Source organism: Dermochelys coriacea, chromosome 7, assembly GCF_009764565.3.
Source record: "Dermochelys coriacea isolate rDerCor1 chromosome 7, rDerCor1.pri.v4, whole genome shotgun sequence".
In the NCBI taxonomy this organism is placed as follows: Eukaryota; Metazoa; Chordata; order Testudines; family Dermochelyidae; genus Dermochelys; species Dermochelys coriacea.
The window spans coordinates 120,601,247-120,616,434 of record NC_050074.1 but is presented as its reverse complement, the minus strand read 5'-3'; the positions used below and the strand labels follow the sequence as shown (position 1 = coordinate 120,616,434).

General features: G+C 42.6%; 1 protein-coding gene across 1 annotated transcript in view; it reads left to right on the top strand.

Moving 5' to 3' along the window:
- SORCS3 (sortilin related VPS10 domain containing receptor 3) overlaps positions 1–15,188 on the top strand; it is a 498,155-nt gene that overhangs the window by 152,366 nt on the left and 330,601 nt on the right. The window contains exon 2 of the mRNA XM_038411611.2: positions 4,581–4,648. Within this exon, the coding sequence (XP_038267539.1) occupies positions 4,581–4,648 (68 nt within the window). The remainder of the gene's footprint in view (positions 1–4,580; positions 4,649–15,188) is intronic.

The window sequence follows — 15,188 nt, the reverse complement described above, 5'->3', positions numbered from 1 at the left end:
TTTGCCTTCCTCTGTAGCATGGGGCACGGGTCACTTGAGGGAGGATTCTCTGCTCCTTGAAGTCTTTAAACCACGATTTGAGGACTTCAATAGCTCAGACATTGGTGAGGTTTTTCGTAGGAGTGGGTAGGTGAGATTCTGTGGCCTGCGTTGTGCAGGAGGTCGGACTAGATTATCAGAATGATCCCTTCTGACCTTAGTATCTATGAATCTAAGTCTCTTGAAGATAACTGCTAAGTACAGTGCCATTTAAAAGCCTGTCTGAAAACAAACTGGGACCTTGGCTGTTTCTTTCAGTCTGTGATGTATGTCTTGGCTGTATGTATGACATTGCTTTGGTAGTTTCGTTTGCTCCCTTAGTATCACAAGGCAATGTCATGAAGAAAGGGACTTTCACAGCTTTATTCACAAAGGTTTGATATTAAGACTCCCTGCAATCCCCAACCTATTGTACGTGTTACACGTATTGACTCTGAAGTGGCTTGTTTCATAAGCAAGAGCTGGGTTTTGTGCTGGCAGAAACCACTCCATTTGTGGTTGTAGTATGAGTGTGCCTCTGGGTGTGTGTGTGTGTGTGTGTGTGTGTGTGAGTGAGAGATATGTTGTAGGGACTCTGTTGTAGATCACTAATGCCTCAAGCAACTCCTGTTATTTTCTAGGACCCTATGTGAGGTTTATCTGCTAAGGGCTGCTTACATTTCTACTTTGCTCTCATTTTCAGCATTGTTTCCAGACACTAAAGGCAGTAGTAGGCCTGGATTCTGCTTTGTTTTGCTGGTGTCAATCCAGAAGAGCTCCACCAAAGTTGATGGCTTTACTCCAGATTTAAACCAGGATGACAGAGCTAGATTTGGCCCATTAGTGCAGTGTCAGCATTGGCCTAGTATTCGCAAGTTTTGCTAATGATAAATTACATACTGTAAGGTAAAATGACCTTGAGCATGAAACACAGCAAAGGCTGTGTAAGGAACCGAGGCCTTACAGAGAGAGTATGAACACAGCATCCATTGGAAATTACAGGGGAAATTAAATGGGCAGAATGTAATTACCCTGTTGGAATCTGTCCAGCATGCTGGGATCCAATATATCTCATACATCTAGGATCTGATCCAGCTCCCATTGACTTCAATGGAAGCTAGATTGGGTTCCTAAACTGGAAAACAAGCACCATGTCACTATAAAAAAAAAAAAAAAAATCAAACCTTCGAGTGGCTTTACGTCCCAGGAGAAAGATCGCCCTTCCAGTACCACAGCACCCCCTAGATTTGTGTGATTCAGGAGTCAGAGGGAAGAGCGCCACCTCCTGCGTGACTATTAGCACTATCCTTTAAGGGTACTGGCGGTGCTGCTTCTCAGATCTGACAAGAGCATTGCCGCGGGGCAATAGGAAGCATCCTAAAAATAAGCCACTCTAACCAGGGTATCCTTGAGAAAGTGGGAATCCAGCCCCATTGCATCCATCACCCAGCATGTAGTGATGGATTGTGGGATGTTAATCAGGAAAGGCAAACTTTTGCAGCAGCCAGGTGACTGGGTCACTATTTCTTGCTGATAGTTCCTCACCTTGTGCGGAAAGCTGCGTAGAAGCTTTTAATTTATAGCATGAAGGTATTTTTTTTGTTTCCCCCTTGCATCACATTGATTTATAGAGTGACCTAACCTGACTCAAATCTGTCCAGCAACTGTTCGTTCACATTCCCTGCCAGAAGCTGCTTAATTTATATTCCCCCCCTTCCCCACTTAAGTTCTACCCTGGAGGAAATAATGGAGCCAAACAAGAGCAAGAGAGAGAACAGTAACCACAGTATAAAGTGTATATAAATCTCCCCACTGTATTTTCTACTGAAAGCATCCGATGAAGTGAGCAGTAGCTCACGAAAGCTTATGCTCAAATAAATTTGTTAGTCTCTAAGGTGCCACAAGTACTCCTTTTCTTTTTGCGAATACAGACTAACACGGCTGCTACTCCTGAAACACAGTATAAAGATGAATGAATGCTTGAAACAGACATCCCATCCATTAACCTAGGCAGAAGCAGGTGCCCCAGGGTCTTTTATAGTTCCCATAGATCTCTTCCCTCTGATATGCTGTCAATAAGACGGTACTGCAACCTGGGTTTTATGACAGTGATTAACACATTTGCACTTTTCCCTTCAGCTAGGATGACCAGATAGCAAGTGTGAAAAATCAGGATGGGGTGGGGGGTAATAGGAGCCCATATATTATTAAAAAAAAAAAGCCCCAAATATCGGGACTGTCCCTATAAAATTGGGACATCTGGTCACCCTACCATCAGCCTTTAACTCATTGCCCCAGGTGACTGTTAAGCAGGGAAAGGCCAAATTAAAGGCCTGACCCTGCAAATGCCATGGAGTGTTGTGCACCAACCAGGTTTTTGAAAAATGGCTCTAAATATTTTCATTTAAAAAAAAATGCATTTTTTTTTAAAAAGGGCCTATTTTGAGCCCTGGAAAATGTAAAAAAAAAAAAAAAAAAAAAAAACCCCAATAAGGGCATGGGGTAGGTCTACCCTGTCACTTCAGTCAATCTAAGTTATGTTGCTCGGGGCATAGAAAAGGCTCCTCCCCTGAGTGATGCAAATTTTGTGCTGTCCAAACAGGCGCTTTATTGGTGGGAGACGCTTTTCTGCTGACATAGCTTCCGCTCTCACTAAGGTGGAATAGTTATGTCAATGGGAGAGTGCTCTCCTGTCAGCACAGAGCGTCTTCACCAGATGCTGTGCCTATGTATCATAGAATAGAATCATAGAATATCAGGGTTGGAAAGGACCTCAGGAGGTCATCTAGTCCAACCCCCTGCTCAAAGCAGGAGATGTAGCTCTGTAGTATAGACTTTCCCCTGAGGGGTCCCACTAACGTCAGTTAGATGAATCACATGGTAAGCACTGTGTTAGGCCACAAAGCCTAGATTTGTAAAGGTATTTAGGCTCTGCTCAGCATTTTAACACCTACAAGACTTAGGAGCCCAAGACTTGGTCTACACCTAAAACTTAGGACTGCATCGCTACGTCACGTAGGGATGTGAAAATATCACACTCCTGAGACGTAGTTAAATCAGTGTAAGCCCCAGGGTAGAAGCCTCTGGATTGGCGGAAAAATTCTTCTGTCAACATTGCTACCATCTCTACCTGGACTGTATGGTGTTACCTTTTAAATTAGTTAAGTGTTGCCGTGGTGAGCCAAGCAATGCCTAGATACCTTTCATAATCTGATGTTGGCAGGAGTGTCCTATCTGTAGAGCTACATGTGCAGGTACTCAAGCATGTGCTTAACTTTAAGCATGCTTTTCTTCCAGAGAAGAGCAACAACGATGATTAAAGGTCTAGAAAACATGACCTATGAGGGAAGATTGAAAAGACTGGGTTTGTTTAGTCTGCAGAAGAGAAGACTGAGGGGGGACATAACAGTTTTCAAGTACATAAAAGGTTGTTACAAGGAGGAGGGAGAAGAATTGTTCTTCTTAACCTCTGAGGATAGGACAAGAAGCAAGGGGCTTAAATTGCAGCAAGGGAGGTTTAGGCTGGACATTAGTAAAAACTTCCTATTTGTCTCTGGAATAAATTGCCTTGGGAGGTTGTGGAATCTCCATCACTGGAGATTTTTAAGAGCAGGTTAGACAAACACCTGTCAGGGATGGTCTGATAATACTTAGTCCTGCCATGAGAGCAGGAGACTGGACTAGATGATCTCTCAGGTCCCTTCCAGTCCTGTGATTCTATGCAAGTCCCATTGACTTTCATGGGCCTTACATACTGACCATAAAAGGGGGTGAAACAAAATATTAGCTTGAATTTTGGCATGTTCAAAATCTGAATCTGCATTTTGTGCTTTGAACACATCTTTGCTAAATGTAAATAGTCCTGGAAATTACTCGGGATTATGGCCGTCCGTTTTCCCAATGGTTGGGATAAAGCTTTGGCTATGTTTCTTTTATGTACGGTTCAGATAACGTTTCTTTACCTGAAACGCTGAGGTTTTGCCCATCATTGATTGTGAAGCCCTTTGTATATGAGCAAGGCAGATTTTGACCCCAGTCTGGCAGTCTGATCCTAGTTGGGAGTGTGAACCTTATGCTTAGGGAAAGTCTCATAAAAAAGAATGGAGCTTAGCATGGTTGCGCAGACTGGTTCAGGGCCTGGACATGAATCCTTTCTCCATGGATCTTCATTGTGTCTGAGGAGTTTCATTGTCAAGCACCTTGGGGAATAAAGAGAGGAGTAGTCGAGTGTGATTTCTAGTTGGGCTACTTGGATAACAAGGCCCATCTCGTTCCATCCCTGACCTTGAATAACTACAGCTGTAGAGAAGCTAGCTAACGATGTTAAAGGAATTCTTGTTGGCATGTTTTATTTCAAATGCAAAACAGTCTGAAGATTAAAATAAATTTTACTAGTTACATGGATGCATTGAGCTAATGGTTTTCTTTTTACCTACTTGATCCTATAATACTCCAAATTTAATGGATAAATGCTAAGCTCTCCTTTGGGTGATTTCAGATGCATTATATATATATATAGTTACAAAATCTTGATGATTTTTTTCTTTCTTTCTCTCCTGCAGGTAATTCTCATTCTAACAAAGCTCTACGACTTCAACTTGGGGAGCGTTACTGAAAGCTCGCTGTGGAGGTAAGTGGATTGCGGAAATCACAGTGAATGGCAGGGAGCGGTTTGCTGGGCCTCATGTCAAATGGGCTGCTGAGACCAAGAGAACCTGAATTGGTTGGTCAGGGAAAGGTGGGGGGAATCAGAACGAGCTTGTGAGCTACTCTGGGGAAAACAGTCTTTGTTTGTGAGCTCACTAATTGTACTCCAGTAAGAGGTGGATGGATAGGTGGTATTCTGATTAAGATACCTGACTGGGACCTAAGAGATCTGGGTGTTTGGTCCTACCTCTGCCATAACTTCACCGTGGGCCTTCACACACATGGCTGAACCTCAGTTACCCATCTGTTAAATGGGTACAATAATCCTCCTTTTTTTTTTTTGGCTGCCTTATCTTATTTAGATCACTAACTCTTCAGGGCAGGGATTATCTCTTATTCTGCTTGTGTACAGTGCCTAGCACAATGGGGTCTGATATGAGCTAGGAACTCTAGGCACTGATGTAATGCAAATAATAAAGATGGCCAGAAGAAAAGACTGTTAGAGAGAGTATATCGGGGAATGACATTTAAAAAAAAAAAAAAAAAAGGGAAAAAGAAAACCAATTCAGGCCAGTAGAAACTTGATGGCAAAGAGACTGGTCTTGGCTAAGTGAAAGAGCCCACCTAACTTCTGCATACAGCTGTTGTATTATTTGTCTTACCATAGGAGCCCTAGACATGGATTGGGGCCTCACTGTGCTAGGCACTGTACAGACACAAAACTAAAAGGTGGTCCCTGACCCAACGAGCTTTCCCCTTGCATCCAATCCTGTCCTGTATTTCTCATATAGTGGCCCAAATCCTGGACCCATGGATATTTACAGCAAAACTTCCATTGATTAGGATTGGGCTCAATACTTGTTACAGGTGGAGAACTTTTTATTTGCAAAGCATGTTTACAGTACAAACAGCTAACTTACCATCCCAACCAATCCTCTCCTCCACCTTTGAGCCCCTCTGGAAGGCAGGCAGATGGTATCATGATTCGGCACATAGGTGGAGATGAGCAGAGGCATGTCTGAAGTCACACGGGAATCAAAAAGAAAAGGAGTACTTGTGGCACCTTAGAGACTAACAAATTTATTAGAGCATAAGCTTTCGTGAGCTACAGCTCACTTCATCGGATGCATTTGGTGGAAAAAACAGAGGAGCTATCTGAATCGGAATTAGAATCAGGAGTTCCAGGCTCAGTTCACACCTCCCATGTGTTGTGCCATTACTGACTTGGATAGATGAGCCAATCTACAGAGAGTTTACTGCTTTTGGTTGTGCTTTGTTTCTTTTATGGCCATTTAATGACCGTGTTTTATGCAAACATTTGAATTCTCAACAGATTCAAATTGCAGAGACTGAGCTGCAGTCCTGCTATGAAATTACAGGGGAATTTAAATAGGCACACAATATATTTCGGCTCATGGAACTACAACTTGGATGTTTTATATATATGCCATGTACAAATGGGTGGGGGTGTGTGTGTCGCACACAATTATAAGTGTGTGTTAATAACATATATACACGTTTACAGACAGCATATAAATATGTGGGCCATATCCTTAGCTTGTGTAAATTAGCTTAGCTCCATTCAAGACAATTTACACCAGCTGGGGATCTTGACCTTTGTATTTCCACCTGTTCTGCAGAAAGGCAGAGTCTTAAACCGAGCTAAGTGATTTTTCAATGGTATGCACCATACAGGGCAAAATAAATTTTCCAGGGCTAGGACTATACTTCACTGTTATACCTATTATAGTTCGTTTATTGTTAACTTGCAGCAAGAATTGTTAGTGAGTCTGCCAGTCAGTCTGTGGTAAGTCTCTGTTACTGGCTGTGTCACTTCTGTGCACACACTCTGTTGCCCTGTTTTCCACCCAGGCTTTTTGATGTCTTTGTTCTCCTATTAACTTGAAAGTCACTTTTGCAAGACAGTTTCAGGAGCATTACTGGATGGGGGCTAACCATGCAGCAGAGTCAGTTAATGCATTAGGAGTTAATGGTTCATAATAGCTCTTGAAACTTCTTGATTTACCTGGTAACTCTAAAGCCATGGTAATCTGCAAATGTATAAATAATCATGAAACTAAGAAGGAACACAGTTGTTTTCACTTACCTCGTACTTTTCAGGGTCTTTAAGCCTTGACAACTTTTGCCTTGCACCTAACAAGTACAAATGACACAGTAATTATACTTTAAGCATAATTACCACGCAATCTGCTCTGCATAAATAATGTAACGAGCCAGCAAATCCTGTCTTAATGCCAAGAAATTGCAGCCGCATTTGAGCTGTGCGAAAAGGTGATAGTGATATTCCTCTTGGAGTTTTTTCTTTTTCAGAGAGAGGAAGGTGGAGATTAGCCATCAGCTCAAACTAAATGTTTCCAAGAACATCTTATAGCTCATAAAGAAGATATGCTAAAAATGTAGACAGCTTCGTGAAACTCATTTTAGTATTGTCCTGGACAGTCCATCTAGTTTGCAGCAGAAATTAGAGTGGTAAATAATGACATGGAAAAAGAAAAAGAGTACTTGTGGCACCTTAGAGACTAACACATTTATTTGAGCATAAGCTTTCATGAGCTACAGCTCACTTTATCGGATGCATTCAGTGGATTCATTTCCACTGAATGAATCCGATGAAGTGAGCTGTAGCTCACGAAAGCTTATGCTCAAATAAATTTTAGTTTCTAAGGTGCCACTAGTCCTCCTCTTCTTTTTGCAGATACAGACTAACACGGCTACTACTCTGAAAAATGACATGGAGTGGGTTCTTGTGGCTAGATCAAGGGATTAGGAGTCAGGACTTCTGGGTTCTGTTCCAAGTTCTGGTCAGGAGTGAACTCTAGTGATTAGAGCAGGGGACTGGGAGTCAAGACTCCTGGGTTCTAATACCAGTTGATTTGCCTGATGATCCTGGGTAAGCCCCTGTGCCTCAGTTTTCTCATTTGAAAAATGCAGAATAAAAAGGTTTCATTAAGGCTTGTAAAGTGCTTTGAGTTCTTCTAATGGAAGGTGTTACAGCAATGCATGATCTTTATTAATAATGGCATATTCAATGGTAAGAATGAGCTGAGAAATACTCGCATACAGCATGATATCTGAGCTCCTATGTGGTTTTAAAATAATCACAAGTATGTACAGGGACTCCTGGATTTTTCTGTTTTCTGGGGTTAAGGCATGTTCTTGCAACTACACAACAGTTCTGCTCTCCTAAACAATAGCACTTCTTGATCCTGGCTCTGAATAGTCAGCAAACAGGTCGGTTTCCAGAAGAGGAGGACTCTTATGGCAGACAGCAGTAAACCATGTACTAAAGCTTCAGAGGAGGTGGGAATAGGAAACCATCCAATATTGTCTCCAAATTTGGGCTTCATCCTTCATTCCTCATGCATCAGAAACTGCCACTGAATTCCCTCGTGGTCCTTGGGAGTCTAAAACGAGAGGCTGCTTTTAATGAAAAACTGCACTGCAATAGAAAAGCTATTCTAAACCCTGCATCTAAATACAAAGACAAGTAAATCAATAGGAAAATGTCCTGAGTGTCATTAAAAAGAAGAAGAAGAAAAAAAGAATTAACAGCCATATTGGATGCTGCTCTGCTAACTGTCTGATGTCGGTTAAGTCAGAGCAAATGCTGCTCAGCATTCAAAAGAAGGAATAGAGGCATTGCTGAAGCCCTGCGAATGTTTTTAGTTTCTTATAGAATTTTTCATATTATTTTGGGAATATTGTGATGTGGCTTTTTTTGTTTGTTTGTTTTATCCATTTTAGTGATTTTAGCAATGGAGAAAGGAGTTGAAAGGGGTCGGGTCAGGTCGTGAGAGGACTGTGCTGGGGGAGGTGTGATGCAGAGTGAGCCTGCCCCTCATTCATCCTGCAATGGCTGATCCTGTCCCGCAAGGCTGGGCCCAGGCTTCTGCTCTGGGTGTTGTGATCAAGTGCATGGGGTTGCAGCACCACTGAGCTTTGGCCTGGCTGCTTCCCCATCATGGTGACGTAGGGGTGCGAGGCCAAATTTGAATGAGTGGTACTGTGACCCTGTATGCCAGGTTGCAATGCCACGAACTCAGACTTGGCCTGGTCACTCCTACTCCCCCACATCACGACAGAGAGATGGCCAAACCTGAGCGACACTGTGCCCCTATATGCTAGGCTGCACCACCCAGAGCGGGGAGCCGGGCCTAGCCCTGCGGGACAGAAGCCAGAGGAGCTGCTGCTGCAGGGTGAGGGTTTTTTTTAAATTTTGTTTTATATGTTGTTTCTGGTTTTATGTTGTGTTGTATTGTATTTGTGAAAAACACAGGGCTCTTGGCCTTTCTATAACAGATTTGTCTAGGGGTCCCCTACTCCAATATCTGGTTCTCTGGCCAGTACCAATTACTTCAGAGGAAAGTGCAAGAAAACACCACCCTGGACCTAACCCTCTCAGGACTGGTCTACACTAGAAAATTAGATTGACTCAGTGGTGTTGCTCAAGGGTGTGAAAAATCCATCCCCTGAGCAACACAGTTAAGCCAGCTAAGTCCCCGTGTACATAGGCTAGGTTGATGGAAGAATTCTTCCTTTGACATAGCCACTGCCTGTTGGAGAGGTGGATAGTTTATGTTGAGAACCCCTCCCATTGGCATAGGTAGTGTTCACACTGAAACGCGACAGCAGCATTTCAAGCACAGGTGCTGACTTTCCAAAGTGCTGGGGGCTACTCGACCCCCAGCTTTGTCCCAGGCCCTGACCCCACTCCACCCCTTCCCCAAAGGCCCCACCCCCACCCTGCCTTCTTCCTGCCCCCACTCCGTCCCCACTCCACCCCCCCCGCCCCGCCTTTTCCCACCCGTCTGCCGAGCGCGTCCTCACTCCTTTCCTCATGGAAAGTTTTTGCTTTCCATGGATTTTTTTTTCATAAAAAACCTCAAATTTAATCAAAAAATTTACTCTGAAATGCTGCTGTCAAGGTTCCTTCCCCACTCTGAACTCTAGGGTACAGATGTGGGGACCTGCATGAAAGACCCCCTAAGCTTATTCTTACCAGCTTAGGTTAAAAGCTGCCACCACCAAAGTGTTACACACAGAACAGGGAAAGAGCCCGCTTGGAAACGTCTTTCTCCCCCCCAAAATCCCCCCAAGCCCTACACCGCCTTTCCTGGGGAAGGCTTGATAAAAATCCTCACCAATTTGCATAGGTGAATATAGACCCAAACCCTTGGATCTTAAGAACAGTGAAAAGCAATCAGGTTCTTAAAAGAAGAATTTTAATTAAAGAAAAAGTAAAAGAATCACCTCTGTAAAATCAGGAAGGGAAATACCTTACAGGGTAATCAGATTCAAAATATAGATAATCCCTCTAGGCAAAACCTTAAGTTACAAAAAGACACAAAACCAGGAATATCCATTCCATTCAGCACAACTTATTTTATCAGCCATTTAAACAAAACAGAATCTAACGCATATCTAATTAGATTGCTTACTAACTCTTTACAGGAGTACTGACCTGCATTCCTGCTCTGGTCCCGGCAAAAGCATCACACAGACAGAGAGGTTTCAGAGTAGCAGCCGTGTTAGTCTGTATTCGCAAAAAGAAAAGGAGTACTTGTGGCACCTTAGAGACTAACAATTTTATTTGAATGCATCCGATGAAGTGAGCTGTAGCTCACGAAAGCTTATGCTCAAATAAATTTGTTAGTCTCTAAGGTGCCACAAGTACTCCTTTTCTTTTTATAGACAGAAAGGACCCTTTGTTTTCCCCCCCACCTCCAGCTTTGAAAGTATCTTGTCTCCTTATTGGTCATTTTGGTCAGGTGCCAGCGAGATTATCTTTTAGCTTCTTAACCCTTTACAGGTGAAAGGGCCTGGAGGGATTTAAAGGTGGTTAGCCTTCCCTTTATATTTATGACAGCTGCTGTAGAACCTCATGCTCCCATTCTCCCCTACGGGCAGGCTGCTAGTCAGACTTCAGCTCCCATGATGCACTGTGGCCATTCCACTGTCAGGATGCACCACCTCCCCTTACTAGAAGGGGAAACAGTGATGAAGAGAGATAGAGTCCAATCAGGGAGCCTGGCCCACAGAGGAGTATGGAAGCATGAGGTGCTTGAACTACAACACCTAGGGAGCATTGCAGCAACTTTTTAGAATCAAAACATTTTGTTGTTCTGTTTCTCTTTGGAAATTTGGACTTTTCTGTTGAGAGTAGGGAGAATCTGACCAGTGGTTGATTTATATCTTTAAGCCTGTGGTTCATAGCACTTCACTTCTAGTTCCTACCCCCACCCCCCGGCATGTACAAAGATGGAAATTTAGATTATCTACATGAATGTCTCTCTTTTTTTTTGTTAATCTTGGCCTCAGATATATCTTATGGCATGGAGTTCCACAAGGTAACTATGTATTATGGAAAAAAGAAATCTTTTCATCAGTTTTAAGTTGGTTGCCTTTCAGTTTCACTGCATATGCCCTTGTTCTTGTATTGAGAGATTGGGTAAACAGGAGCACCCAATTCCATTAGTTATATTCTATAACTCTATCATGTTCCCTTTTTTTTATTTGTCTCCTCTCTCAACTAAACACTCCCAGTCTTTCCCATTCTTCTTTATATAGAAGCTTCTAATCTTCTAGCCACATTCATTGCTCATTTATGGGCCTGTTCTATTTCTGCTAGATTATTTTTGAGATAGGGTGACTAGAAGTGAACATAACATTCCAGATGAGGGTGTACCAGGGCCATGATGATTTCAGTATTTTCTATCCCATTCTTTATACAATCTCCCATTTTTTGGGTCTACCGCTACGGATTGAACAGGTATGTCTATTGAGTTTGCTGTAATGTCAGCCATGTCTCTGTTCTGAATTGTTACTTTAGAACCTAGGAGTTCTTTGTACTGTGGTAGACAAAAAGACGGTTTCTGACCCAAAAAGTTTACAATCCAAATATAAGACAAGAGACATCGGTGTGATACAAGAACGGAGAACAGAATCACAAGGTAGCACTGAGATGTATATGATCGGCAAGATAAGCAGAGACCACAACACACCAGTTTTATTAAGCCAGAGGGAGTAGCTCAGATTATTCCTTCCAATGTACATGATTTTGCATATGTCAAAACTGAATTTCATCTGCTGTCATGTTGCCTGTTACTTAGCTTGTTTAGGTCCTCCCGGAGTTCTTCACATCCTTCTTTGGTCATGATTAATGTTGTCCCTTTGACCCATGTAGTTAGCTTGTATTTGGGGCTTTGTAGGATTATTTCCATTACAAGGAGAAATTAATGATACAAGTTGGGTATATTCTTTGGTATAACCTTGTTTGTTTGTTTCTAAAAAGAAATCCACCAAATGCTGTTTTCATGAACATGTTAGAAACAAACAGTAGCTTCCTCTCTGAGAAATCCTCACATCTACATTAGAATGGCCGTACTGGGTCAGACCAATGGTCCATTTAGCCCAGTATCCTGTCTTCCGACAGTGACTGGTGCCAGATGCTTCAGAGGGAGCAAGCAGAACAGGGCAGTTTATGCAGTGATCCATCCCCCCCCGTCACCCTCTTCCAGTTTCACGCAGTCAGAGGTTTAGGAACACCCAGAGCATGGAGATGCATCCCTGACCATCTTGACTAATAGCCATTGATGGATCTATCCGACATGAATGTATTTAATTCTTTTTTGGAACCCAGTTATACTTTTGGCCTGGCAACGGGTTCCACGGGGTGACTGTGCATTGGGTGAAGAAACACTTCCTTTTGTTTGTTTTAAACCTGTGCCCATTAATTACATTGGGTGACCCCTGGTTTTTGTGTTCCATGAAAGGGTAAATAACACTTCCTTGGTCACTATCTCCATACCATTGGTGATTTTATAGACCTTGATCCCCTTCGGTCATCTGTTTTCCAAGCTGAACGTCCCAGTTTTCTTAATCCCTCCTCATCTGGAAGCTGTTCCTAATAATTTTGGTTGCCCTTCTCTGTATGTTTTCCAATTCTAATGTATCACTTTTTGATATGGGGTGACCAGAACTGTGCACAGTATTCAAGGTGTGAGCGTACCATGGATTTTTACAGTGGCATTATGATGTTTTCTGTCTTACTATCTATCCCTTTCCTAATGGTTCCTAACATTCTATTTAGCATGTTTGTTTGACTTCTGCTGTACATTGAGCAGGTGTTTTCAGAGAACTATATACTATCTCTTTCTTGAATGGTAGCTAATTTAGACCCGGTTGTTTTGTATGGATAGTAGGGATTATGTTTTCCAATGTGCATTAGTTTGTACTTATCAACATTGAATCTCATCTGCCTTTTTTTTTTGCCCAGTCACTCAGTTTTGTGACATTCCTTTGGAACTCTTCGCAGTCTGCTTTGGACTTGGTGTCTACCACTCTGGTGAGCTTTGTGCCCAAGAAGCTCTATCTGTCTGCTTATTCTCAAGGTCATGCTCACAACTGGTTCTACAGGCTTTCTGTCCCATAATGCACAAAGGCTAATTTAAAAATAGTGTCGTCATAACTACGTGGTGATGGGAGTGAAAAACCCACATCCATGCCCGACATAGCTATGCTGACCTAAACCCCCTGTGTGGATGCTGCAGTGTTGATGGAAGAATGTAGGTGTAGGCCGTGTCTACACCACCAAGTTATGCCAGCATAGCTATGGCAATGTAACTGTACCAGTATAGTCTCCTTGGTATAGAGAAGCCTATGGGCTATAAAACCAATAAACAGGAAACATTCAGCCCTCATGGCTTAGCTCTGACCTGCCAAGTTCTTCCATTGTTTGTATCTCTTTTTACCGCAGAAAGGGGCTTAACTGTTCTTTCCACTGAGTCTAAAAGAGAGTGCACGTCACATTCATTGGTTTTAGCAAGGTCTGCGGTTGTCTTTGGCTCATAGGGGCCTCCCCTGAATGGCAGCCATTAGGTCCTTTCAGAATAAGAGTAATTTTGTTTCTTCTGCAAATGTTGCAATCTCACTGCTCACACCCTTTTCCAGATCATTAATAAATATACTAAACACACAGCGTGATTTCAGTAGGACTGCTTGCAAGGTGTCATAAGGCGAGCTGGTATGTTGGGAATAAGAGTCCAAGGATCAGGAGGCTGATCACGTGATTGCCACCTAATCCCTGGATTTTCATCCCTATTATCTGGGAGGTAGATTAAACTTGAGCCAGGTGAGGCTGAGCCCTCAGCTCCCTTAAAGGGCCAGCTGTCCTTGCGGTAGTAAGGTGCTACTTAGCTAATGCAACGATGGCAGAATTGGGCCTTAATATAAAACGCAGAAAAGAATGGATCTCAATCTCTCTCCCTCCCTCTTTTGGGCTATGAAGTATAGCACATAATGCTTACATATTTCTGACTACAGTATTGCAGTTTTGCTTTAATTTGCTATATGGAAATGAAACTTGTGGATTGAAATCATGACAAGATTATAATAATGCCAAGGGATGTAATGTTATATACTTTTTTTTATTATCAAACTCATAACATCTATTACATTGCCACTTTCCAACACACATTGTTTTCCAGAGGATTATATTCACACATCAAATAATGTGGCTTCATCCTTGTTTAAGAACGATGAACTCAGACTGGAACAGATGCAGAAAAGGGCAACTAGGATTATCGGCATGGAGAGCCTACTGCACAAGAGGAGATTTAAGGAGCTTGGCTTGTTTCTCCTAACAGAACAATGGATGAGGGGAGATATGTTTCTCTCTATAAATACTTCAGTGGGATAAATACCAGGGAGGGAGAAGAGAGATTTAAGTTAAGGGCCAGTGTTGACACCAGAGCAAATGGATATAAATTAGCCATCAATACATCTAGGCTTGAAATTAGATGAAGGTTTCTAACAATCAGAGGAACAAAGTTGTGGAACAGCTCTCCAAAGGGAGTAGTGGGGGCAAAAAACCTAACTTGTTTTAAGACCGAGCTTGATTAGTTTTTGGAGGGGATGGTATGATGAAATTTCCTACAATGGCATATGGCCCATTCATGACTCTGTTAGCAAATATCTCCAACAGCCGGAGATGGAAAACTAGATGGAGAGGGGTTTGAGTGACTTCAGAGAATTCTTTCCATGGCGTCTGGCTGGTGGGTTTCATCCACATGATCAGGGTCTAATTCATCGCCATATTTGGGATCAAAGTAATTTTCCCCCAGGTCAGATTGGCAGAGGTTTTTTTGCCTTTCTCTGGGGCATGGGTCACTTGCTGGTTTGAATTAGAGTAAATGGTGGATTCTCTGTAACTTGCAGTCTTTAAAATCAAGATTTGCAGACTTCAGTAACTCAGCCAGAGGTTAGGGGCCTAGTACAAGAGTGAGGGTCCATGGTCTGCGATGTGCAGGAGGTCAGATTAGATGATCATGACAGTCCCTTCTGGCCTCAAAGGCTATAAGTCGCCTTCTGGCAGCCAGTTCAGCGAAGTGTTTTAATACTGCTACTAGCCAATTGGAGTCCTCTTTTTTTAGTTCTAGTCATTCAAAACCTGGTTTGGGGACAAAGGGTCAAGTTCTATTCCCCATATTACATGTGGGCAGTTT